This window comes from Chelon labrosus (genome assembly GCF_963514085.1).
Source record: "Chelon labrosus genome assembly, chromosome: 1".
Classification (NCBI taxonomy): Eukaryota; Metazoa; Chordata; class Actinopteri; order Mugiliformes; family Mugilidae; genus Chelon; species Chelon labrosus.
The window spans coordinates 39,203,305-39,229,145 of record NC_140337.1 but is presented as its reverse complement, the minus strand read 5'-3'; the positions used below and the strand labels follow the sequence as shown (position 1 = coordinate 39,229,145).

Below are 25,841 nucleotides of genomic sequence, written 5' to 3'. Positions count from 1 at the left end.
TGTGTGTGGATCAGGTGTGTGTGTGGATCAGGTGTGTGTCTGGATCAGGTGTGTGTGTGGATCAGGTGTGTGTGTGGATCAGGTGTGTGTCTGGATCAGGTGTGTCTGCATCAGGTGTGTGCATCAGGTGTGTCTGCATCAGGTGTGTGTAGATCAGGTGTGTGGATCAGGTGTGTCTGCATCAGGTGTGTCTGCATCAGGTGTGTGTCTGGATCAGGTGTGTGGATCAGGTGTGTGTCTGGATCAGGTGTGTGTCTGGATCAGGTGTGTGTGTGGATCAGGTGTGTGTGTGGATCAGGTGTGTGTGTGGATCAGGTGTGTGTCTATCAGGTGTGTGTCTGCATCAGGTGTGTGTCTGCATCAGGTGTGTGTGGATCAGGTGTGTGTCTGGATCAGGTGTGTGTCTATCAGGTGTGTGTCTATCAGGTGTGTGTCTATCAGGTGTGTGTCTGCATCAGGTGTGTGTGGATCAGGTGTGTCTGCATCAGGTGTGTGTGGATCAGGTGTGTGTGGATCAGGTGTGTGTGTGGATCAGGTGTGTCTGCATCAGGTGTGTGTCTGGATCAGGTGTGTGTCTGCATCAGGTGTGTGTGGATCAGGTGTGTCTGCATCAGGTGTGTGTGGATCAGGTGTGTGTGTGGATCAGGTGTGTCTGCATCAGGTGTGTGTCTATCAGGTGTGTGTGTGTGTGTGTGTGTGGATCAGGTGTGTGGATCAGGTGTGTGGATCAGGTGTGTGTCTATCAGGTGTGTGTGTGGATCAGGTGTGTGTGTGGATCAGGTGTGTGTGTGGATCAGGTGTGTCTGCATCAGGTGTGTGGATCAGGTGTGTGTCTGGATCAGGTGTGTGTCTATCAGGTGTGTGTCTGCATCAGGTGTGTGTGGATCAGGTGTGTGTGTGGATCAGGTGTGTCTGCATCAGGTGTGTGTCTGGATCAGGTGTGTGGATCAGGTGTGTCTGCATCAGGTGTGTGTCTGGATCAGGTGTGTGGATCAGGTGTGTGTGGATCAGGTGTGTGTGTCTATCAGGTGTGTCTGCATCAGGTGTGTGTGGATCAGGTGTGTGTGGATCAGGTGTGTGTGTCTATCAGGTGTGTGTGTGTGTGGATCAGGTGTGTGGATCAGGTGTGTGTCTATCAGGTGTGTGTGTCTATCAGGTGTGTGTGTGTGGATCAGGTGTGTGTGGATCAGGTGTGTCTGGATCAGGTGTGTGTCTATCAGGTGTGTGTGTGTGTGGATCAGGTGTGTGGATCAGGTGTGTGTCTGGATCAGGTGTGTGTGTGGATCAGGTGTGTGTCTGGATCAGGTGTGTCTGCATCAGGTGTGTGTGTGGATCAGGTGTGTGTGTGGATCAGGTGTGTGTGTGGATCAGGTGTGTGTCTGGATCAGGTGTGTGTGTGGATCAGGTGTGTGTCTGGATCAGGTGTGTGTCTGGATCAGGTGTGTCTGCATCAGGTGTGTGCATCAGGTGTGTCTGCATCAGGTGTGTGTAGATCAGGTGTGTGGATCAGGTGTGTCTGCATCAGGTGTGTCTGCATCAGGTGTGTGTCTGGATCAGGTGTGTGGATCAGGTGTGTGTCTGGATCAGGTGTGTGTCTGGATCAGGTGTGTGTGTGGATCAGGTGTGTGTGTGGATCAGGTGTGTGTCTATCAGGTGTGTGTCTGCATCAGGTGTGTGTCTGCATCAGGTGTGTGTGGATCAGGTGTGTGTCTGGATCAGGTGTGTGTCTATCAGGTGTGTGTCTATCAGGTGTGTGTCTATCAGGTGTGTGTCTGCATCAGGTGTGTGTGGATCAGGTGTGTCTGCATCAGGTGTGTGTGGATCAGGTGTGTGTGGATCAGGTGTGTGTGTGGATCAGGTGTGTCTGCATCAGGTGTGTGTCTGGATCAGGTGTGTGGATCAGGTGTGTCTGCATCAGGTGTGTGTCTGGATCAGGTGTCTGGATCAGGTGTGTGGATCAGGTGTGTGTGGATCAGGTGTGTGTGTCTATCAGGTGTGTCTGCATCAGGTGTGTGTGGATCAGGTGTGTGTGTCTATCAGGTGTGTGTGTGTGTGGATCAGGTGTGTGGATCAGGTGTGTGTCTGGATCAGGTGTGTGTCTATCAGGTGTGTGTGTCTATCAGGTGTGTGTGTGTGTGGATCAGGTGTGTGTGGATCAGGTGTGTGGATCAGGTGTGTGGATCAGGTGTGTCTGCATCAGGTGTGTGTCTATCAGGTGTGTGTGTGTGTGGATCAGGTGTGTGGATCAGGTGTGTGTCTGGATCAGGTGTGTGTGTGGATCAGGTGTGTGTGGATCAGGTGTGTGTGTGGATCAGGTGTGTGTGTCTATCAGGTGTGTGTGTCTATCAGGTGTGTGTGTCTGTCAGGTGTGTGTGTCTATCAGGTGTGTGTGTGTGGATCAGGTGTGTGTACCTCCAGTGTATCAGGGTGTGTATCAGGTGTGTGTACCTCCAGTGTATCAGGGTGTGTATCAGGTGTGTGTACCTCCAGTGTATCAGGTGTGTGTCTATCAGGTGTGTGTGTGTGGATCAGGTGTGTGTACCTCCAGTGTCTCAGGTGTGTGTCTATCAGGTGTGTGTGTGTGGATCAGGTGTGTGTGTGTGGATCAGGTGTGTGTACCTCCAGTGTATCAGGGTGTGTATCAGGTGTGTGTACCTCCAGTGTATCAGGGTGTGTATCAGGTGTGTGTGTGTGTATCAGGTGTGTGTACCTCCAGTGTATCAGGGTGTGTATCAGGTGTGTGTACCTCCAGTGTATCAGGGTGTGTATCAGGTGTGTGTACCTCCAGTGTTCCAGGGTGTGTATCAGGTGTGTGTGTGTACCAGGTGTGTGTACCTCCAGTGTATCAGGGTGTGTATCAGGTGTGTGTATCCCTGAGCAGCAGCCAGGTGGAGCAGTGTCATCCCACGGTGACGGAGGGAGTGATGAAGCCTCTCTCCTCCTCCTCCTCCTCCTCCTCCTCCTCCCCACGGTCCTCCCCTCATCATTCGCTCACACACTCCCACAATCCTCCTCTCAAACCACTGAGACGACTGAGACAGAGACAAAGAGACAGAGACAAAGAGACAGAAAAAGACTTTGAGACAATAGGCAACTATTCATCCTGATAAACCTGGACCAGCATCACCTGGATTCACCTGGACCAGCATGAGTTAACTGGACCAACATGAGCTAACTGGACCAACATGAGTTAACTGGACCAACATGAGTTAACTGGACCAACCTGAGCTAACTGGACCAACCTGAGCTAACTGGACCAACATGAGTTAACTGGACCAACATGAGCTAACGGGACCAACCTGAGCTAACTGGACCAACCTGAGTTAACTGGACCAACCTGAGTTAACTGGACCAACATGAGCTAACTGGACCAACCTGAGTTAACTGGACCAACCTGAGTTAACTGGACCAACCCTGAGCTAACTGGACCAACCTGAGTTAACTGGACCAACATGAGCTAACTGGACCAACCTGAGCTAACTGGACCAACCCTGAGCTAACTGGACCAACCTGAGCTAACTGGACCAACCCTGAGCTAACTGGACCAACCCTGAGCTAACTGGACCAACATGAGTTAACTGGACCAACATGAGTTAACTGGACCAACCTGAGCTAACTGGACCAACCTGAGTTAACTGGACCAACCCTGAGCTAACTGGACCAACATGAGTTAACTGGACCAACATGAGCTAACTGGACCAACCCTGAGCTAACTGGACCAACCCTGAGCTAACTGGACCAACCTGAGTTAACTGGACCAACATGAGCTAACTGGACCAACCTGAGCTAACTGGACCAACCCTGAGCTAACTGGACCAACCTGAGTTAACTGGACCAACATGAGTTAACTGGACCAACATGAGCTAACTGGACCAACCCTGAGCTAACTGGACCAACCTGAGTTAACTGGACCAACATGAGCTAACAGGACCAACCTGAGCTAACTGGACCAACCCTGAGCTAACTGGACCAACCTGAGCTAACTGGACCAACCCTGAGCTAACTGGACCAACCTGAGCTAACTGGACCAACATGAGTTAACTGGACCAACCTGAGCTAACTGGACCAACATGAGCTAACTGGACCAACATGAGTTAACTGGACCAACATGAGCTAACTGGACCACATGGACCAACATGAGCTAACTGGACCAACATGAGCTAACTGGACCAACATGAGCTAACTGGACCAACATGAGCTAACTGGACCAACCCTGAGCTAACTGGACCAACATGAGCTAACTGGACCAACATGAGCTAACTGGACCAACCCTGAGCTAACTGGACCAGCCTGAGCTAACTGGACCAACCCTGAGTTAACTGGACCAACCCTGAGCTAACGGGACCAGCCTGAGCTAACAGGACCAACCTGAGCTAACTGGACCAGCCTGAGCTAACGGGACCAACCTGAGCTAACGGGACCAACCTGAGCTAACGGGACCAGCCTGAGCTAACTGGACCAACCCTGAGTTAACTGGGCCAAGCCTGAGTTAACTGGGCCAAGCCTGAGCTAACTGGAGCAAGCCTGAGCTAACGGGACCAGCCTGAGCTAACGGGACCAGCCTGAGCTAACTGGACCAGCCTGAGTTAACTGGACCAGCCTGAGCTAACTGGACCAACCTGAGTTAACTGGACCAACATGAGTTAACTGGACCAACATGAGCTAACTGGACCAACCCTGAGCTAACTGGACCAACCTGAGTTAACTGGACCAACATGAGTTAACTGGACCAACATGAGCTAACTGGACCAACCCTGAGCTAACTGGACCAACCTGAGTTAACTGGACCAACATGAGCTAACAGGACCAACCTGAGCTAACTGGACCAACCCTGAGCTAACTGGACCAACCTGAGCTAACTGGACCAACCCTGAGCTAACTGGACCAACCTGAGCTAACTGGACCAACATGAGTTAACTGGACCAACATGAGCTAACTGGACCAACATGAGCTAACTGGACCAACATGAGTTAACTGGACCAACATGAGCTAACTGGACCACATGGACCAACATGAGCTAACTGGACCAACATGAGCTAACTGGACCAACCCTGAGCTAACTGGACCAACCTGAGCTAACTGGACCAACCCTGAGCTAACTGGACCAACCTGAGCTAACTGGACCAACATGAGTTAACTGGACCAACCTGAGCTAACTGGACCAACATGAGCTAACTGGACCAACATGAGTTAACTGGACCAACATGAGCTAACTGGACCACATGGACCAACATGAGCTAACTGGACCAACATGAGCTAACTGGACCAACATGAGCTAACTGGACCAACCCTGAGCTAACTGGACCAACATGAGCTAACTGGACCAACATGAGCTAACTGGACCAACCCTGAGCTAACTGGACCAACATGAGCTAACTGGACCAACCCTGAGTTAACTGGACCAACATGAGCTAACAGGACCAACCTGAGCTAACTGGACCAACCCTGAGCTAACTGGACCAACCTGAGCTAACTGGACCAACCCTGAGCTAACTGGACCAACCCTGAGCTAACTGGACCAGCCTGAGCTAACTGGACCAACCCTGAGTTAACTGGACCAACCCTGAGCTAACGGGACCAGCCTGAGCTAACAGGACCAACCTGAGCTAACTGGACCAGCCTGAGCTAACGGGACCAACCTGAGCTAACGGGACCAGCCTGAGCTAACGGGACCAGCCTGAGCTAACTGGACCAACCCTGAGTTAACTGGGCCAAGCCTGAGTTAACTGGGCCAAGCCTGAGCTAACTGGACCAAGCCTGAGCTAACGGGACCAGCCTGAGCTAACGGGACCAGCCTGAGCTAACTGGACCAGCCTGAGTTAACTGGACCAGCCTGAGCTAACTGGACCAACCCTGAGTTAACTGGACCAACCCTGAGTTAACGGGACCAGCCTGAGCTAACTGGACCAACCCTGAGCTAACTGGACCAACCCTGAGTTAACTGGACCAGCCTGAGCTAACTGGACCAACCCTGAGCTAACTGGACCAGCCTGAGCTAACTGGACCAGCCTGAGCTAACGGGACCAACCCTGAGCTAACTGGACCAACCCTGAGCTAACTGGACCAACCTGAGCTAACTGGACCAACCCGAGCTAACTGGACCAACCCTGAGTTAACTGGACCAGCCTGAGCTAACTGGACCAACCCTGAGTTAACGGGACCAGCCTGAGCTAACTGGACCAACCTGAGCTAACTGGACCAGCCTGAGCTAACTGGAACAACATGAGCTAACTGGACCAGCCTGAGCTAATGGGACCAACCTGAGCTAACTGGACCAGCCTGAGCTAAGTGGACCAGCCTGAGCTAACGGGACCAGCCTGAGCTAACGGGACCAGCCTGAGCTAACTGGACCAAACTGAGCTAACTGGACCAAACTGAGCTAACTGGACCAACATGAGCTAACTGGACCAACCCTGAGCTAACTGGACCAACCCTGAGCTAACTGGACCAACCTGAGCTAACTGGACCAAACTGAACTAACTGGACCAACCCTGAGCTAACTGGACCAACCCTGAGCTAACTGGACCAACCCTGAGCTAACTGGACCAACGTGAGCTAACGGGACCAGCCTGAGCTAACGGGACCAGCTAACTGTTAGTTTGCTGCTTCTACAGTGAGTGTAGATGACCTCAGAACATTTCTCTGGGGACAATATCTTTGACCAATAAAGTTTTAGGTCAATCTTTTCATTTCCATATAGGAGTTAAATCATAACTTTCCCGTCTCCCCTCCGCCCCCCTCCCCTTCCAGCTGGTAGGAAATATAGCTGCCCCCCCACCCGCCTGTTTTTCCCTCTGACTCTCCCTGGTATGCACACCTCATCCCTTCCCCTCCTCCTCCTCTCCACCCAGCTGTCAGTCATCCATCCTGCTCTCAGACAACTGCTGCACAAACACAAGCCTCATGGCTAACACGCTAACACGCTAGCCCGCTAGCACGATAACCTGGTCTAAGCTAATGTAGTGTGGAGAGAGTAGCTGGTACCTTGTGTTCCCTACTCCAGAAATGTTCTGCCATAAACTCCCTAACTCTCTCTGGAAGATGTTTCTCCTTGACGCTGTCTCCAGGAAACTTTTCTCTTCTTTTAAACGTTCAGTGTTTGTTGTCGTTGACTGAGTGGACTCTATGGATTCTGTTCAGATGATCAACTACTACCACCTCACAGCAGACATGGTTCATCACATGGGTCTTCCTCTCTAATCTAAGTATATAAACTATTGAAGATCAGTGTTGGCTGAAGCCCGATACGACCCAGTCATTTTCAACATGCCTGGATCGGACCTGACACCGACGGGGACATCCCTCGTAGCAGACTCAGGTATGTGAGGGTTAACGGTGTTTGTGTTCTGGCTAAGGTCACATCTCTGTCTGTCACCGGGTCTATTTTAACCCCACGACTCCGTCTGCCAAAATCCCATGACATCAGAGAGAGAGAGGCCTCAGCTCGTCCTCCTCAGCAGCACAGCCACCATCTCTGCACCTTTACAGTGTGTGCTTCTTTTCAGCCTCACCTGTTGGTGGTCCTCAGGTAGGGGAGGTGGAGGGGGCGTGGCCAGCTGGCTGCCATGCTGCTGCTGCTGCTGCTGCTGCTGGCGTTGATGGTGATGGTGGTTGCTGTCGCGGGCAGCCATCTCTGCCATCCTGCGCTCCATCTGCTCCAGCCTCTCCAGGATGGACATCCTGAACTGATTATCTGAGGACAGGACAGAACCAGAGTGAGACCTCGTCCCGCTGCTGTCCAGGTAAAAGGCAGACGTGTTGTCTACCTGAGGACATGAGTCCGTCAGAGCCAGAGCAGGAGAGGACGGCTCTAACCAGGAGGCCTCTGTTAAACACTCACTGTGTCAGACGGAAACTATCTGACCGACTCCAACCGTCCGGCCTCCTGGCCTCCTGGCGTCCTGGCACAGTCACAGACCAGTCTAATATAGCCTGATCCACCGTGACCTGGAGCCCACTCACCGCTCTCCCTCCTCCCTCTCTCCCTCCTCCCTCCCTCCCTCCCTCCCTGTTCTCCTCCCTCTCCCTCCTCTCCTCTCCAACAGCTGAAACTATTATTATCATTTACTGTTATTTACAACACCATCAAAACATCAAAACCTCCCAAACTGTCCTCAGAGACACAGAGACACAGAGACAGAGACAGACGGAGACACAGAGACCAGTCCAGAGGACCCAGAGGAGCTGATGGAGGTCAGAGTTCAGGTAAAAGATCTGAGGACGAAGGTAAACGATGAAGGAGCTCTCCTCTTCCTCACCACACACTGAACGTGGCTGTTGAGCAGCTGTGTAACCATGACAACCACACACACACACACACACACACACACACACAGCTCGTCCTACCGACACCATCCTGCTGCTGAGTGTTGTCCATCTTCTCTCTGTCTGTGTCTAACCAGCAGAGGTGCATGCTGGGTAAGCTCTGATGTCATACTTAACACTCGATCTGACACACACACACACACACTCACACACACACACTCACACACACACACTCACACACACTGTGGGAAAAGTTAAAAACAGAGGCAGAGAGAGCAGCTGTGCTCAGTCCCCCGCTGCAGCAAGGCATGCTGGGACATGACCAGGGTGGGGAGGGGCTGGCTGGGTCTCAGCTGACTGTGAGACATTCCTGAATATCAGACAGAGACAGAACCAGAACCTCTAGAACTGAGCTGAACCCAGTCTGTGACCGGGTTCTGACCCAGCGCCGTATCTGGAGAACCAGAACCTCGCTGGATTTGGTTCTGACTCGCTGGATTTGGTTCTGACTCGCTGGATTTGGTTCTGACTCGGTGGATTACTGGCGCGTCACTCACCGTCCAATGAGAGCCAGTCGAGCTGAGAGCTGGGCAGAGAGCTGGCGTTCCTCGCTCGGTACTCAAACAGAACCGACGAAGACACAGAACCTCCAGACTCCAGAACCTGCAGCGAGACCAGGCCGGCCTCGTGGGCTAGAAGGAGGGAGAGACAGTGTCAGGTGAGTGTCCTGGTGGTTTGCATCGTCTAGGACGTCCTGACGTTGCTGGACATTAACAGACAGACAGACAGACAGACAGACGGGCCGTCGGTACCGGGACAGTAGCAGCGCAGCACCCCAGGCTGGATCAGTGAAGCTGGGACGGTGCTCTGGTCGAAGACACACGAGTATCGACCCGACACCTCGCTCCACGGCCCGGTTATCAGCACCTTGACTCCTCCCTGCAGAGGGTGAGACGGGTCAGAACCAGAGACGCACGGCCCTGTGTCAGGTTTCATTCATGCTGAAGAGGGTCTGCCGCCCCCTGGTGGGACGTTACCTCGGGGTAGGACCACTCCGGAGAGAAGTCGGTGATGGAGGCCAGGCGGGCGGAGGAGGACGGGGGCAGCGGGTGAGGGAAGGGGAGGAAGGAGGAGGAGGGTGAGGGCTGGGGAGGCACCATGTAGCGGACCCCCGCCGGGAACACGGCCGGGCTGGGCGCCGCAGCAGGCTGAGCTGGAACGGGATTGGCCTCCTCGCTGATGAGGTCAGAGATGAGGTCAGGGAACTGGCTGTCGAAGGAGATGTCAAGCTCCTCCCCTCCCTGCTCGCAGGGCTCAGGCTCCTCCCCCAGCTGTGTGTCCATGCAGGTGTCCTCCGCCTCAAATCCCCGCCTCCCCTCCTCCTTCACCTGGATCGGGGGCATTGCCAGGTGAACGGTTGTCATGGTGACAGCGGCAGGGGCATTCGCCTTGGTGCTAGCGAACGGCGAAGGCTGCTGCAGGACCAGGGGCTGATGGGATACCTCAGCAGGAGGCGGGGCCTGAGCCTGGGAGTCCTGGCAGACCAGGAGCAGGGAGGCAGAGCTGCTGCTCGTCTGTTGCCGTGGAGACGGACTGGAGGAGGCGTGGCTGGTCTGATTGACAGGCATAAGAAAGGAGGGGCGTTAGATGTGATTGGTTCAGGATCAGACGGAGATCTGACAGACTCACCTGCAGCAGAGCCAGCTTAGAGGGGGGAGCACTGCCTTCATCATCATCATCATCATTCACCTCCTCCTCCCCCTCCACCTCCTCCCTCACAGACTCCCCCAGAGCGCCCAGCTCCAGGCAGAGGGGGAGGAGGGGCGGGGCCACAGAGGAGGTGGGAGACAAGGACAGGGTGGGAGGGAGGGAAGACGAAGGTGGGGAAGACAAAGGAGGGGAGGAAAGGGGGAGAGCGGAGTCTCTCCTGTCCACCTCAGAGGAGGATGAGAGAGAGGAGAGAGAGGAGGGAGGGGAGACAGAAGAGGGAGGAGTGGAGGTGGGAGACAGGGAGAGAGCGAGGGGAGGGGGAGAGAAGGGGGATGAGGTGCAGGTGGACGGGGAAGATGAGGAGGGGGGGGGCCCGCCGTACGTCTGCCCCTGTTTGGGGGAGTTGAGGAAGGAGTCGGGGTCAAAAGCTGGGGGAAGGGACGGGGGAGACGGGAGCTGTGAGGGGGAGGAAGGGTGAGACGGAGGGGAGGCCGAGGTGTTGGAGGAGGACGGGGTGAGGAGCAGGCCTCCGATGACGGGGGAGGGCAGGAGGGTGAGGGAGAGGGTGGCCACGCCTGGCGCCTGGACCGGAGCAGGGGGGACGGACGGGGGAGCGGGGGAGGAGGAGGAGCAGGGAGGAGAGGGGGAGGCGGGCTTGGCGACGGGAGGGGGGAGGGAAGGGGAGAGGAGCAGCTGGGCAGAGCGGGTGAGTGTCAGGGCCCTGGATGCTGCTGCCTCCTCCCCCCTGGCCCCGTCTCCCCCTCCTCCTCCCCCGCCAATGGAGGCGGCCGTCGCCATGACGATGACCGCGTTCTGCGGCAGAGCGACGGTCGTCAGGCTGCGGTCTCCGTAGAAGCCGTTGCCGTGGTTACTCATGGTGATGGTGGCTCTGTGAGGTTGAGGGGGGGGTGAGGCCGAGCTGAGGAGAACAAGCAGAACCATCAGAACCATCAGAACCATTGGAACCATGGGAACCATTAGAACCATGGGAACCATGAGAACCATCAGAACCATCAGAACCATTAGAACCATTAGAACCATGGGAACCATGGGAACCATTAGAACCATCGGAACCATTAGAACCATCAGAACCATTAGAACCATCAGAACCATTAGAACCATCAGAACCATGAGAACCATTACTGTTACTGATGACTTACATGGAGGAGGGACAGGGAGATGCCACGGGGCTCTGGGTCTGGAGGTGAGGCAGCTTGGCTTCTCCTCCCCCCCCTGTCCTCCTCGTCTCCCCCAGCTCAGAGGAGAGCGGGGAGGGGGAGGGCCTGCAGGAGGAGGGAGGCAGTTTGGGGGAGATGATGCGATGCTTGGTGCTGTTACAGCGGTGGGGAATGTTCACTCCTGACGACACTGCAGACACACAGGTCACAGGTCAGAGGTCAGAGGGAGGTCAGAGGTCAGAGGTCAGAGGGAGGTCAGAGGGAGGTCAGAGGGAGGTCAGAGGTCAGAGTGAGGTCAGAGTGAGGTCAGAGTGAGGTCAGAGGGAGGTCAGAGGGAGGTCAGAGGTCAGAGTGAGGTCAGAGGGAGGTCAGAGGGAGGTCAGAGGGAGGTCAGAGGGAGGTCAGAGGTCAGAGGTCAGAGGGAGGTCAGAGGTCAGAGGGAGGTCAGAGGTCAGAGGTCAGAGGTCAGAGTGAGGCCGTACCCTGGGCGGTGCTACAGAGGCAGGTGTGTGTGCGGGGCTGAGGTTTGGTTCTCTGGCGGTCCAGGATGTGCTGGACCAGCTCCTCGATGCTGAAGTCACCTGAACCCAGCGAACACTTGATGCTGTGGACTGAGACACAACGACAGGTTAACACCATGACGACACGTTAACACCATGACGACAGGTTAACACCAGGACGACACGTTAACACCATGACGACAGGTTAACACCAGGACGACACGACATGTTAACACCATGACGACAGGTTAACACCATGACGACACGTTAACACCAGGACGTTAACACGGTGACGACAGGTTAACACCATGACGACAGGTTAACACCGTGACGACACGTTAACACCAGGACGTTAACACGGTGACGACAGGTTAACACCATGACGACACGTTAACACCAGGACGTTAACACGGTGACGACAGGTTAACACCATGACGACACGTTAACACCATGACGTTAACACGGTGACGACAGGTTAACACCAGGACGACACGTTAACACCATGACGACACGTTAACACCGTGACGACACGTTAACACCAGGACGTTAACACGGTGACGACAGGTTAACACCAGGACGACAGGTTAACACCAGGACGACACGTTAACACCAGGACGTTAACACGGTGACGACAGGTTAACACCATGACGACAGGTTAACACCGTGACGACACGTTAACACCAGGACGTTAACACGGTGACGACAGGTTAACACCATGACGACACGTTAACACCATGATGTTAACACGGTGACGACAGGTTAACACCAGGACGACACGTTAACACCATGACGTTAACACGGTGACGACAGGTTAACACCAGGACGACACGTTAACACCATGACGTTAACACGGTGACGACAGGTTAACACCAGGACGACACGTTAACACCATGACGACACGTTAACACTGTGACGTTAACACCATGATGACACGTTAACACTGTGACGTTAACACCATGAGGACACATTAACACCATGACGTTAACACCCTGACGACACGACATGTTAACACCGCGACGACAGGTTAACACCATGACGACACGTTAACACCAGGACGTTAACACGGTGATGACAGGTTAACACCAGGACGACACGTTAACACCAGGACGACACGTTAACACCAGGACGACACGTTAACACCATGACGACACGTTAACACCGTGACATTAACACCATGACGACACGACACGTTAACACCGCGACGACAGGTTAACACCAAGACGACACGTTAACACCAGGACGTTAACACCAGGACGTTAACACCGCGACGACAGGTTAACACCATGACGACACGTTAACACCATGATGTTAACACGGTGACGACAGGTTAACACCAGGACGACACGTTAACACCATGACGTTAACACGGTGACGACAGGTTAACACCAGGACGACACGTTAACACCAGGACGACACGTTAACACTGTGACGTTAACACCATGACGACACATTAACACCATGACGTTAACACCATGACGACACGACAGGTTAACACCGCGACGACAGGTTAACACCAGGACGTTAACACGGTGATGACAGGTTAACACCATGACGACAGGTTAACACCAGGACGACACGTTAACACCGTGACATTAACACCATGACGACACGACACGTTAACACCGCGACGACAGGTTAACACCATGACGACACGTTAACACCAGGACGTTAACACGGTGACGACAGGTTAACACCACGACGACACGTTAACACCATGACGTTAACACGGTGACGACAGGTTAACACCATGACGACACGTTAACACCATGATGTTAACACGGTGACGACAGGTTAACACCAGGACGACACGTTAACACCATGACGTTAACACGGTGACGACAGGTTAACACCAGGACGACACGTTAACACCATGACGAAACGTTAACACTGTGACGTTAACACCATGACGACACATTAACACCATGACGTTAACACCCTGACGACACGACAGGTTAACACCGCGACGACAGGTTAACACCAGGACGTTAACACGGTGATGACAGGTTAACACCATGACGACAGGTTAACACCAGGACGACACGTTAACACCATGACGACACGTTAACACCGTGACATTAACACCATGACGACTCGACACGTTAACACCGCGACGACAGGTTAACACCATGACGACACGTTAACACCAGGACGTTAACACGGTGACGACAGGTTAACACCACGACGACACGTTAACACCATGACGTTAACACGGTGACGACAGGTTAACACCATGACGACACGTTAACACCATGACGTTAACACGGTGACGACAGGTTAACACCAGGACGACACGTTAACACCATGACGACACGTTAACACTGTGACGTTAACACCATGAGGACACATTAACACCATGACGTTAACACCCTGACGACACGACATGTTAACACCGCGACGACAGGTTAACACCATGACGACACGTTAACACCAGGACGTTAACACGGTGACGACAGGTTAACACCATGACGACAGGTTAACACCGTGACGACACGTTAACACCATGACGACACGTTAACACTGTGACGTTAACACCATGACGACACATTAACACCATGACGTTAACACCCTGACGACACGACATGTTAACACCGCGACGACAGGTTAACACCATGACGACACGTTAACACCAGGACGTTAACACGGTGACGACAGGTTAACACCATGACGACAGGTTAACACCATGACGTTAACACGGTGACGACAGGTTAACACCATGACGACAGGTTAACACCAGGACGACACGTTAACACTGTGACGTTAACACGGTGACGACAGGTTAACACCATGACGACACATTAACACCATGACGACACGACATGTTCACACCGCGACGACAGGTTAACACCATGACGACACGTTAACACCAGGACGTTAACACGGTGATGACAGGTTAACACCATGACGACAGGTTAACACCAGGACAACACGTTAACACCATGACGACACGTTAACACCGTGACATTAACACCATGACGACACGACACGTTAACACCGCAACGACAGGTTAACACCATGACGACACGACACGTTAACACCGCAACGACAGGTTAACACCATGACGACACGTTAACACCATGACGTTAACACCATGACGACACGTTAACACCAGGACGACACGTTAACACCAGGACGACACGTTAACACCATGACGACACGTTAACACCATGACGACACGTTAACACCGTGACATTAACACCATGACGACACGACACGATAACACCGCAACGACAGGTTAACACCATGACGACACGTTAACACCATGACGTTAACACCATGACGACACGTTAACACCACGACGACACGTTAACACCAGGACGACACGTTAACACCATGACGTTAACACCACGACGACAAGTTAACACCATGACGACAGGTTAACACCAGGACGACACGTTAACACCATGACGACACGTTAACACCAGGACATTAACACGGTGACGACAGGTTAACACCATGACGACACGTTAACACCAGGACGACACGTTAACACCATGACGACACGTTAACACCATGACGACACGTTAACACAGTGACATTAACACCATGACGACACGACACGTTAACACCGCAACGACAGGTTAACACCATGACGACAGGTTAACACCATGACGTTAACACCAGGACGACACGTTAACACCATGACGACACGTTAACACCATGACGTTAACACCACAACGACAGGTTAACACCACGACGACAGGTTAACACCAGGACGACACGTTAACACCATGACGTTAACACCATGACGTTAACACCACGACGACAGGTTAACACCAGGACGACACGTTAACACCATGACAAGATGTTAACACCATGACGACACGTTAACACCATGACGACACGTTAACACCGCGACGACAGGTTAACACCATGACGACACGTTAACACCAGGACAACACGTTAACACCATGACGACACGTTAACACCGTGACATTAACACCATGACGACACGACACGTTAACACCGCAACGACAGGTTAACACCATGACGACACGACACGTTAACACCGCAACGACAGGTTAACACCATGACGACACGTTAACACCATGACGTTAACACCATGACGACACGTTAACACCAGGACGACACGTTAACACCAGGACGACACGTTAACACCAGGACGACACGTTAACACCGTGACATTAACACCATGACGACACGACACGTTAACACCGCAACGACAGGTTAACACCATGACGACACGTTAACACCATGACGTTAACACCATGACGACACGTTAACACCACGACGACACGTTAACACCAGGACGACACGTTAACACCATGACGTTAACACCACGACGACAAGTTAACACCACGACGACAGGTTAACACCAGGACGACACGTTAACACCATGACAAGATGTTAACACCATGACGACACGTTAACACCATGACGACACGTTAACACCGCGACGACAGGTTAACACCATGACGACACGTTAACACCAGGACATTAACACGGTGACGACAGGTTAACACCATGACGACACGTTAACACCAGGACGACACGTTAACACCATGACGACACGTTAACACAGTGACATTAACACCATGACGACACGACACGTTAACACCGCAACGACAGGTTAACACCATGACGACACGTTAACACCATGACGTTAACACCAGGACGACACGTTAACACCATGACGACACGTTAACACCATGACGTTAACACCACGACGACAGGTTAACACCACGACGACAGGTTAACACCAGGACGACACGTTAACACCATGACGTTAACACCATGACGTTAACACCACGACGACAGGTTAACACCAGGACGACACGTTAACACCATGACAAGATGTTAACACCATGACGACACGTTAACACCATGACGACACGTTAACACCGCGACGACAGGTTAACACCATGACGACACGTTAACACCAGGACATTAACACGGTGACGACAGGTTAACACCATGACGACAGGTTAACACCATGACGTTAACACCATGACGTTAACACCGTGACGACACGTTAACACTGTGACGACACGTTAACACCGTGACGACACGTTAACACCATGACGTTAACACCACGACGACACGTTAACACCATGACGTTAACACCATGACGTTAACACCACGACGACACGTTAACACCATGACGTTAACACCATGACGACACGTTAACACCGTGACGTTAACACCGTGACGTTAACACCGTGACGACACGTTAACACCATGACGACATGTTAACATCGTGACCGACACCGTGACCAGAACACGTACACATGGGCTTCAGCTGGCTCAGCAGGTCGTCTCGGCTCCACCTCACGCTGTCGTGGCGGTCGGCCACCGCGCACAGCAGGGGACTGCATTTCCCAGAATCCTCCAGGGACGGCACGTTCAGGTAGTGGACCAGCACAATGTCTGGGTTCTGTCACAGAAGAAAGACTGAGTCTGATAACAGGTGTATGAACGTGTGTGTGTGTGTGTGTGTGTGTGTCTGATAACTTGTTTGTGTGTGTCTGATAACGTGTGTGTGTGTGTGTGTGGGTGTGTGTGTGTGTGTGTGTGTGTCTGATAACAGGTGTATGAACATGTGTGTGTGTGTGTGTGTCTGATAACGTGTGTGTGTGTGTGTGTCTGATAACGTGTGTGTGTGTGTGTGTGTGTGTGTGTGTGTGTGTGTGTGTGTCTGACCTGCAGCAGCCAGTAGCATCGTCTGTGGAATGTTGGTACGATGGAGGAATGGACGTAGCAACCGTACAGGCACTGAAACACAGAACACTGTTACCATGGATACACTAACTAACTAACATAAGCAGCCCTGAACGTTGTCTGCAGGTAACTAACCATAGTGAGCCCTGAGCTTTGTCTGCAGGTAACTAACCATATGAGCCCTGAGCTTTGTCTGCAGGTAACTAACCACAGTGAGCCCTGAGCTTTGTCTGCAGGTAACTAACCACAGTGATTCCTGAGCTTTGTCTGCAGGTAACTAACCACAGTGAGCCCTGAGCTTTGTCTGCAGGTAACTAACCAGAGTAAGCCCTGAGCTTTGTCTGCAGGTAACTAACCACAGTGATTCCTGAGCTTTGTCTGCAGGTAACTAACCACAGTGATTCCTGAGCTTTGTCTGCAGGTAACTAACCACAGAGAGCCCTGAGCTTTGTCTGCAGGTAACTAACCACAGAGAGCCCTGAGCCTTGTCTGCAGGTAACTAACCACAGTGATTCCTGAGCTTTGTCTGCAGGTAACTAACCACAGTGAGCCCTGTGCTTTGTCTGCAGGTAACTAACCACAGAGAGCCCTGAGCTTTGTCTGCAGGTAACTAACCACAGTGATTCCTGAGCTTTGCCTGCAGGTAACTAACCAGAGTAAGCCCTGAGCTTTGCCTGCAGGTAACTAACCACAGTGAGCCCTGAGCTTTGTCTGCAGGTAACTAACCAGAGTAAGCCCTGAGCTTTGTCTGCAGGTAACTAACCACAGTGATTCCTGAGCTTTGTCTGCAGGTAACTAACCACAGTGAGCCCTGAGCTTTGTCTGCAGGTAACTAACCACAGAGAGCCCTGAGCTTTGTCTGCAGGTAACTAACCAGAGTAAGCCCTGAGCTTTGTCTGCAGGTCACTAACCACAGTGAGCCCTGTGCTTTGTCTGCAGGTCACTAACCACAGAGAGCCCTGAGCTTTGTCTGCAGGTAACTAACCACAGTGAGCCCTGAGCTTTGTCTGAAGGTAACTAACCACAGTGAGCCCTGAGCTTTGTCTGCAGGTAACTAACCACAGAGAGCCCTGAGCTTTGTCTGAAGGTAACTAACCACAGTGAGCCCTGAGCTTTGTCTGAAGGTAACTAACCACAGTGAGCCCTGAGCTTTGTCTGCAGGTAACTAACCACAGAGAGCCCTGAGCTTTGTCTGCAGGTAACTAACCACAGTGATTCCTGAGCTTTGTCTGCAGGTAACTAACCACAGTGAGCCCTGAGCTTTGCCTGCAGGTCACTAACCAGAGTAAGCCCTGAGCTTTGTCTGCAGGTAACTAACCACAGTGAGCCCTGAGCTTTGTCTGCAGGTAACTAACCACAGTGAGCCCTGTGCTTTGTCTGATGGTAACTAACCACAGTGATTCCTGAGCTTTGCCTGCAGGTCACTAACCAGAGTAAGCCCTGAGCTTTGTCTGCAGGTAACTAACCACAGTGAGCCCTGAGCTTTGTCTGCAGGTAACTAACCAGAGTGAGCCCTGAGCTTTGTCTGCAGGTAACTAACCACAGTGATTCCTGAGCTTTGCCTGCAGGTAACTAACCACAGTGAGCCCTGAGCTTTGTCTGCAGGTAACTAACCACAGAGAGCCCTGTGCTTTGTCTGAAGGTAACTTACCACAGTGATTCCTGAGCTTTGTCTGAAGGTAACTAACCACAGTGAGCCCTGACCTTTGTCTGCAGGTAACTTACCACAGTGAGCCCTGAGCTTTGTCTGCAGGTAACTAACCACAGTGATTCCTGAGCTTTGCCTGCAGGTCACTAACCAGAGTAAGCCCTGAGCTTTGTCTGCATGTCACTAACCAGAGTAAGCCCTGAGCTTTGTCTGCAGGTAACTAACCACAGTGAGCCCTGAGCTTTGTCTGAAGGTAACTAACCACAGTGAGCCCTGAGCTTTGTCTGCAGGTAACTAACCACAGAGAGCCCTGTGCTTTGTCTGAAGGTAACTAACCACAGAGGGCCCTGTGCTTTGTCTGAAGGTAACTAACCACAGAGAGCCCTGTGCTTTGTCTGAAGGTAACTAACCACAGAGAGCCCTGTGCTTTGTCTGAAGGTAACTAACCACAGAGAGCCCTGTGCTTTGTCTGAAGGTAACTTACCACAGTGATTCCTGAGCTTTGTCTGAAGGTAACTAACCACAGTGAGCCCTGACCTTTGTCTGCAGGTAACTTACCACAGTGAGCCCTGAGCTTTGTCTGCAGGTAACTAACCACAGTGATTCCTGAGCTTTGCCTGCAGGTCACTAACCAGAGTAAGCCCTGAGTTTTGTCTGCAGGTAACTAACCACAGTGAGCCCTGAGCTTTGTCTGCAGGTAACTAACCAGAGTGAGCCCTGTGCTTTGTCTGATGGTAACTAACCACAGTGATTCCTGAGCTTTGCCTGAAGGTACCTAACCAACGCAACCCTGAGCTTTGTCTGCAGGTAACTAACCAGGGTGAGCCCTGGGCTTTGTCTGAAGGTAACTAACCGGAGTGAGCCCTGGGCTTTGTCTGAAGGTAACTAACCACAGTGATTCCTGAGCTTTGCCTGAAGGTACCTAACCAACGCAACCCTGAACTTTGTCTGCAGGTAACTAACCAGAGTGAGCCCTGGGCTTTGTCTGAAGGTAACTAACCAGAGTGAGCCCTGGGCTTTGTCTGAAGGTAACTAACCGGAGTGAGCCCTGTGCTTTGTCTGCAGGTAACTAACCACAGTGAGCCCTGGGCTTTGTCTGAAGGTAACTAACCAGAGTGAGCCCTGGGCTTTGTCTGAAGGTAACTAACCAGAGTGAGGCCTGGGCTTTGTCTGCAGGTAACTAACCAGAGTGAGCCCTGGGCTTTGTCTGCAGGTAACTAACCAGAGTGAGCCCTGGGCTTTGTCTGAAGGTAACTAACCAGAGTGAGCCCTGGGCTTTGTCTGCAGGTAACTAACCAGAGTGAGCCCTGGGGTTTGTCTGAAGGTAACTAACCGGAGTGAGCCCTGGGCTTTGTCTGAAGGTAACTAACCAGAGTGAGCCCTGGGCTTTGTCTGAAGGTAACTAACCAGAGTGAGCCCTGAGCTTTGTCTGAAGGGAACTAACCAGGATCTGATCGAGATAATGGGAGAAGAAGCTGATAATTAGTCTGATGATTGACTGGTAGTTATTGTACGGTGTTCATATCAGTAGTCTACAGATGTTTAGCTCTGATTTGATGATGTGATGTTACAGGCTGTGTCCTGCAGGGGGAGCTGCTGACCTCCATGCCCTGGACCTTCAGCTTCATGTGGTCCTCTCTCGTTGTCTTTCCATCCTTCCTTTTCTTCCAGCAGTATCCGTCCTTCCTGTACTTGACCTTTTTTCTGTTGTACAGGATGATGCTGCCGTTCTTTGGCCTGAGACAAACACATCACATCTGTCAATGAGAACAAACAGTGGCCGTGTGCGATGCCCTCAGCTGTGTCTGGAAGGCGTGTCCAGGGGACGTACCTGGTTTTCAGGGTGCAGGAGAGCCACTCGTCATGTCTGTCAAAGGATATCAGGTAGGAGGCGATCTCCTGCAGAACCAGAGACACAAACCACTTAATGTCAATCCTCAATGTGGACGGAGCAGTCAGCTGATGGGGTCTGATTCCTTTAAGAACAGCTGATCTGGTCTCTAGAGTCCAGGTTAGAGTCCAGGTGTGAACACTGATCTGGTCTCTAGAGTCCAGGTTAAACAGGTCCAGGTGTGAACACTGATCTGGTCTCTAGAGTCCAGGTCAAACAGGTCCAGGTGTGAACACTGATCTGGTCTCTAGAGTCCAGGTCAAACAGGTCCAGGTGTGAACACTGATCTGGTCTCTAGAGTCCAGGTCAAACAGGTCCAGGTGTGAACACTGATCTGGTCTCTAGAGTCCAGGTCAAACAGGTCCAGATGTGAACACTGATCTGGTCTCTAGAGTCCAGGTCAAACAGGTCCAGGTGTGAACACTGATCTGGTCTCTAGAGTCCAGGTCAAACAGGTCCAGGTGTGAACACTGATCTGGTCTCTAGTGTCCAGGTCAAACAGGTCCAGGTGTGAACACTGATCTGGTCTCTAGAGTCCAGGTTAGAGTCCAGGTGTGAACACTGATCTGGTCTCTAGTGTCCAGGTTAAACAGGTCCAGGTGTGAACACTGATCTGGTCTCTAGAGTCCAGGTTAAACAGGTCCAGGTGTGAACACTGATCTGGTCTCTAGAGTCCAGGTCAAACAGGTCCAGGTGTGAACACTGATCTGGTCTCTAGAGTCCAGGTTAAACAGGTCCAGGTGTGAACACTGATCTGGTCTCTAGTGTCCAGGTCAAACAGGTCCAGGTGTGAACACTGATCTGGTCTCTAGAGTCCAGGTTAGAGTCCAGGTGTGAACACTGATCTGGTCTCTAGTGTCCAGGTTAAACAGGTCCAGGTGTGAACACTGATCTGATCTCTAGAGTCCAGGTTAAACAGGTCCAGGTGTGAACACTGATCTGGTCTCTAGAGTCCAGGTTAAACAGGTCCAGGTGTGAACACTGATCTGGTCTCTAGAGTCCAGGTCAAACAGGTCCAGGTGTGAACACTGATCTGGTCTCTAGAGTCCAGGTTAAACAGGTCCAGGTGTGAACACTGATCTGGTCTCTAGTGTCCAGGTCAAACAGGTCCAGGTGTGAACACTGATCTGGTCTCTAGAGTCCAGGTTAGAGTCCAGGTGTGAACACTGATCTGGTCTCTAGTGTCCAGGTTAAACAGGTCCAGGTGTGAACACTGATCTGGTCTCTAGAGTCCAGGTTAAACAGGTCCAGGTGTGAACACTGATCTGGTCTCTAGAGTCCAGGTTAAACAGGTCCAGGTGTGAACACTGATCTGGTCTCTAGAGTCCAGGTCAAACAGGTCCAGGTGTGAACACTGATCTGGTCTCTAGAGTCCAGGTTAAACAGGTCCAGGTGTGAACACTGATCTGGTCTCTAGAGTCCAGGTCAAACAGGTCCAGGTGTGAACACTGATCTGGTCTCTAGAGTCCAGGTTAAACAGGTCCAGGTGTGAACACTGATCTGGTCTCTAGTGTCCAGGTCAAACAGGTCCAGGTGTGAACACTGATCTGGTCTCTAGAGTCCAGGTTAGAGTCCAGGTGTGAACACTGATCTGGTCTCTAGTGTCCAGGTTAAACAGGTCCAGGTGTGAACACTGATCTGATCTCTAGAGTCCAGGTTAAACAGGTCCAGGTGTGAACACTGATCTGGTCTCTAGAGTCCAGGTTAAACAGGTCCAGGTGTGAACACTGATCTGGTCTCTAGAGTCCAGGTCAAACAGGTCCAGGTGTGAACACTGATCTGGTCTCTAGAGTCCAGGTTAGAGTCCAGGTGTGAACACTGATCTGGTCTCTAGAGTCCAGGTTAAACAGGTCCAGGTGTGAACACTGATCAGGTCTCTAGAGTCCAGGTTAGAGTCCAGGTTAAACAGGTCCAGGTGTGAACACTGATCTGGTCTCTAGAGTCCAGGTTAAACAGGTCCAGGTGTGAACACTGATCTGGTCTCTAGTGTCCAGGTTAAACAGGTCCAGGTGTGAACACTGATCAGGTCTCTAGAGTCCAGGTTAGAGTCCAGGTGTGAACACTGATCTGGTCTCTAGTGTCCAGGTTAAACAGGTCCAGGTGTGAACACTGATCTGGTCTCTAGTGTCCAGGTTAAACAGGTCCAGGTGTGAACACTGATCAGGTCTCTAGAGTCCATGTTAAACAGGTCCAGGTGTGAACACTGATCTGGTCTCTAGTGTCCAGGTTAAACGGGTCCAGGTGTGAACATTGATCTGGTCTCTAGAGTCCAGGTCAAACAGGTCCAGGTGTGAACACTGATCTGGTCTCTAGAGTCCAGGTTAAACAGGTCCAGGTGTGAACACTGATCTGGTCTCTAGAGTCCAGGTTAAACAGGTCCAGGTGTGAACACTGATCTGGTCTCTAGAGTCCAGGTTAAACAGGTCCAGGTGTGAACACTGATCTGGTCTCTAGAGTCCAGGTTAAACAGGTCCAGGTGTGAACACTGATCTGGTCTCTAGAGTCCAGGTTAAACAGGTCCAGGTGTGAACACTGATCTGGTGTCAGTCCACATGTGGAGCTGGTCTGGGACACATGTGACCTCCTTCCTTTGGTAGTGTGAACACACAATGATCCTGGGTCACATTAAAGACCACCTACTCAACAGGGCTGATCTGAGGAAGAGGAGTTTAACTCCTTCATTCAACCACTAGTAGAAATGATCACATGAATCAGTGATGTCTGTTCATTAGTAATGAGAGCCTTTTAAAAGGTTCTGGTCTTGGGGCTGAGAACCAAACTAAACTAGAAACTAATCTGAATAAAACTAATATGACTAGAGGCTGTGAGGGACTGTGTCCAGACCATTACTGTCCCTCCTCCCTCATCAGAGACCTGTTTCCTCTGAGGATGAAGCTTCAGGGTTCAGGTCTAATCTGAGTCTTTGTCTCTAGAATAAATCAGATCTTAACATGTGAGAGTCTTTCCATCTGGTTCCAACATCTGGATCATGTCTCCAAGTCAACCAGCAGCTGTTGATGGTTCTGATCCAGCGGTAGGTAGAGATCCATTAGAGACAGCAGCTGCTACAATATTCTACTGACCACATGATGGCGCTGCTGATTTACAGACACACAAACTGAGATCAGATCTGGACACGGATTTAAAATGTCAGGTGTGAACACATGAAGTGAAAGGAGGACAGGTGTGACTGGAAGGTGCTTGTAATTAAAACCAGAGCATACCTCGTTAGTGTTCCACCTCAGGCGCTCGTTAGGAAGACTGGAGGAGCGAGGGAGACACTCCAGCAACTTGTTGGGAAGAAACACCTTCCGCTGTTCTTTGTTGTCTGCACACAGAGACACGGGATCAGCTGATGCTCACACAGAGACGACCACGAGACATGGACGGGGACACAAGAGACACGCGTGAAAACGACGAGACACAAAACCGCTCCTGAGACGTTGTTGACGAGGCGCGGTTACCACGGCGACACAGCTGGTGAGAGGTGATGTCAGACACACACACAGACGGACAGGTGGGTGGCACTGACCTGTCTCCGTGGAAACCATGTCCTTGTTGCTCATGACGACCGGTCCATGCAGGAGGATGAGCCTCACACACCACAAGGCTGCCCCGCTGCACACACACACACACACACACACACACAGTCTGATCAATAGGAAACAACACACACACTGCTTCGATGGATCACTGTTGCCTAGCAACGGCTGAATTTGCACCCACTCTACATGAGTGTGTGTTAGAGTGTTACATAAGAGCTGAACACACACCTGAGCTCAGATAACACATTAAATTAATCAACACTAATGATTAATCATTGAGCTTCGAGACGTTTAACAGAAATAAAAGCTTTTAAACGGAGCCCTGAACAAACATCATGTGTCCATCCACCCACACCCTCCCAGCCCGGAGGCCCAGCTCAGACCCCGGGCTCGCCTGGCTGCCGCGGCGGCCTCGCGGAGCGTCTCCCCGGGCTGCTGCTGAGCTGCTGCCGGTCCGTTAATGCTCCCGGTAATTACCCACTAAACCATCTGACCCCGCGCCGTCACAGCGTCAGACTGCACAGACACACGGAGTGACATCAGTCCTCCGGTGAATAAATATAACTCCAGTGTTTGGTTGGTTGTGTAGCCGCCGAGGCTAGCGGCGATTAAACGCTCCCAGAGCCGCAGCAGCCGGAGCAGCCGGAGCGGCCGGAGCAGCCGGGCTCGGTGTCCGGGTTAGAGCGCCCTGTCCCGGGCCGGTCAACGCCTGCCCAGCTCGGGCCACTTAACGTCAAATAAACCGGCTGGTAACGAGCGGACGGCGCCGAGTAGGAGGTGTTGAGAGGTAAAACAGACTGTTAGAGAGCCTTTACCTTCCGCCTTCAGCACGGCCGCCATCTTCTCTGCCGGTGACGTCACTGCGTAGCAACGGCACAAGGAGGCGGGGCGTGGAGGGGGGCGGGGCTTTAATGTGTTTATTAAATTATTACTGATTAGTCTGATTATTCTACTAGAACCAGGGAAAACAACTTTAATAATATAATATAATATAATATAATATAATATAATATAATATGACATAATATAATATAATATAATATAATTTAACATAATATAATATAATATAATATAATTTAACATAATATAATATAATATAATATAATTTAACATAATATAATATAACAATATAATTAATATAATATAATATGACATAATATAATATAACATAATATAATATAATTTAACATATTATAATATAATATAACACAATATAACATAATATAAGATAATATAATATAATATAATATAACATAACATAACATAATATAATATAATATAATTTAACATAATATAATATAATATAACATAACATAACATAATATAATATAATATAATTAATATAATATAACATAATATAATATAACATAATATAATATAATATAATATAATATAACATAATATAACATAATATAACACAATATAACA

The 25,841-nt window shown here is 51.3% G+C and overlaps 1 protein-coding gene across 5 annotated transcripts in view; it reads right to left on the bottom strand.

The window, feature by feature from the left end:
- Window positions 1-25,253, bottom strand: part of camta2 (calmodulin binding transcription activator 2) — a gene marked incomplete at its 3' end in the record, with an annotated part of 37,711 nt that extends 12,458 nt beyond the window's left edge. For 3 of the 5 annotated variants that reach the window (XM_084547617.1, XM_084547618.1, XM_084547620.1), the window contains exons 1-14: window positions 24,401-25,158; window positions 24,093-24,196; window positions 20,809-20,876; window positions 20,579-20,714; window positions 17,312-17,383; window positions 16,898-17,045; window positions 11,636-11,764; window positions 11,136-11,343; window positions 9,955-10,894; window positions 9,303-9,878; window positions 9,078-9,204; window positions 8,823-8,957; window positions 7,512-7,693; window positions 2,836-3,032 (exon numbers count right to left, since the gene is read on the bottom strand). In XM_084547617.1, the coding sequence (XP_084403743.1) occupies window positions 2,836-3,032; window positions 7,512-7,693; window positions 8,823-8,957; window positions 9,078-9,204; window positions 9,303-9,878; window positions 9,955-10,894; window positions 11,136-11,343; window positions 11,636-11,764; window positions 16,898-17,045; window positions 17,312-17,383; window positions 20,579-20,714; window positions 20,809-20,876; window positions 24,093-24,196; window positions 24,401-24,434 (3,056 nt within the window). In that variant the 5' untranslated portion in view covers window positions 24,435-25,158. Of the gene's footprint in view, window positions 1-2,835; window positions 3,033-7,511; window positions 7,694-8,822; window positions 8,958-9,077; window positions 9,205-9,302; window positions 9,879-9,954; window positions 10,895-11,135; window positions 11,344-11,635; window positions 11,765-16,897; window positions 17,046-17,311; window positions 17,384-20,578; window positions 20,715-20,808; window positions 20,877-24,092; window positions 24,197-24,400; window positions 25,159-25,228 lie in introns of those variants that run through there. The other 2 variants (XM_084547616.1, XM_084547619.1) reach the window with 2 other exon arrangements.
- Between the last annotated feature and the right edge of the window lie 588 nt (window positions 25,254-25,841).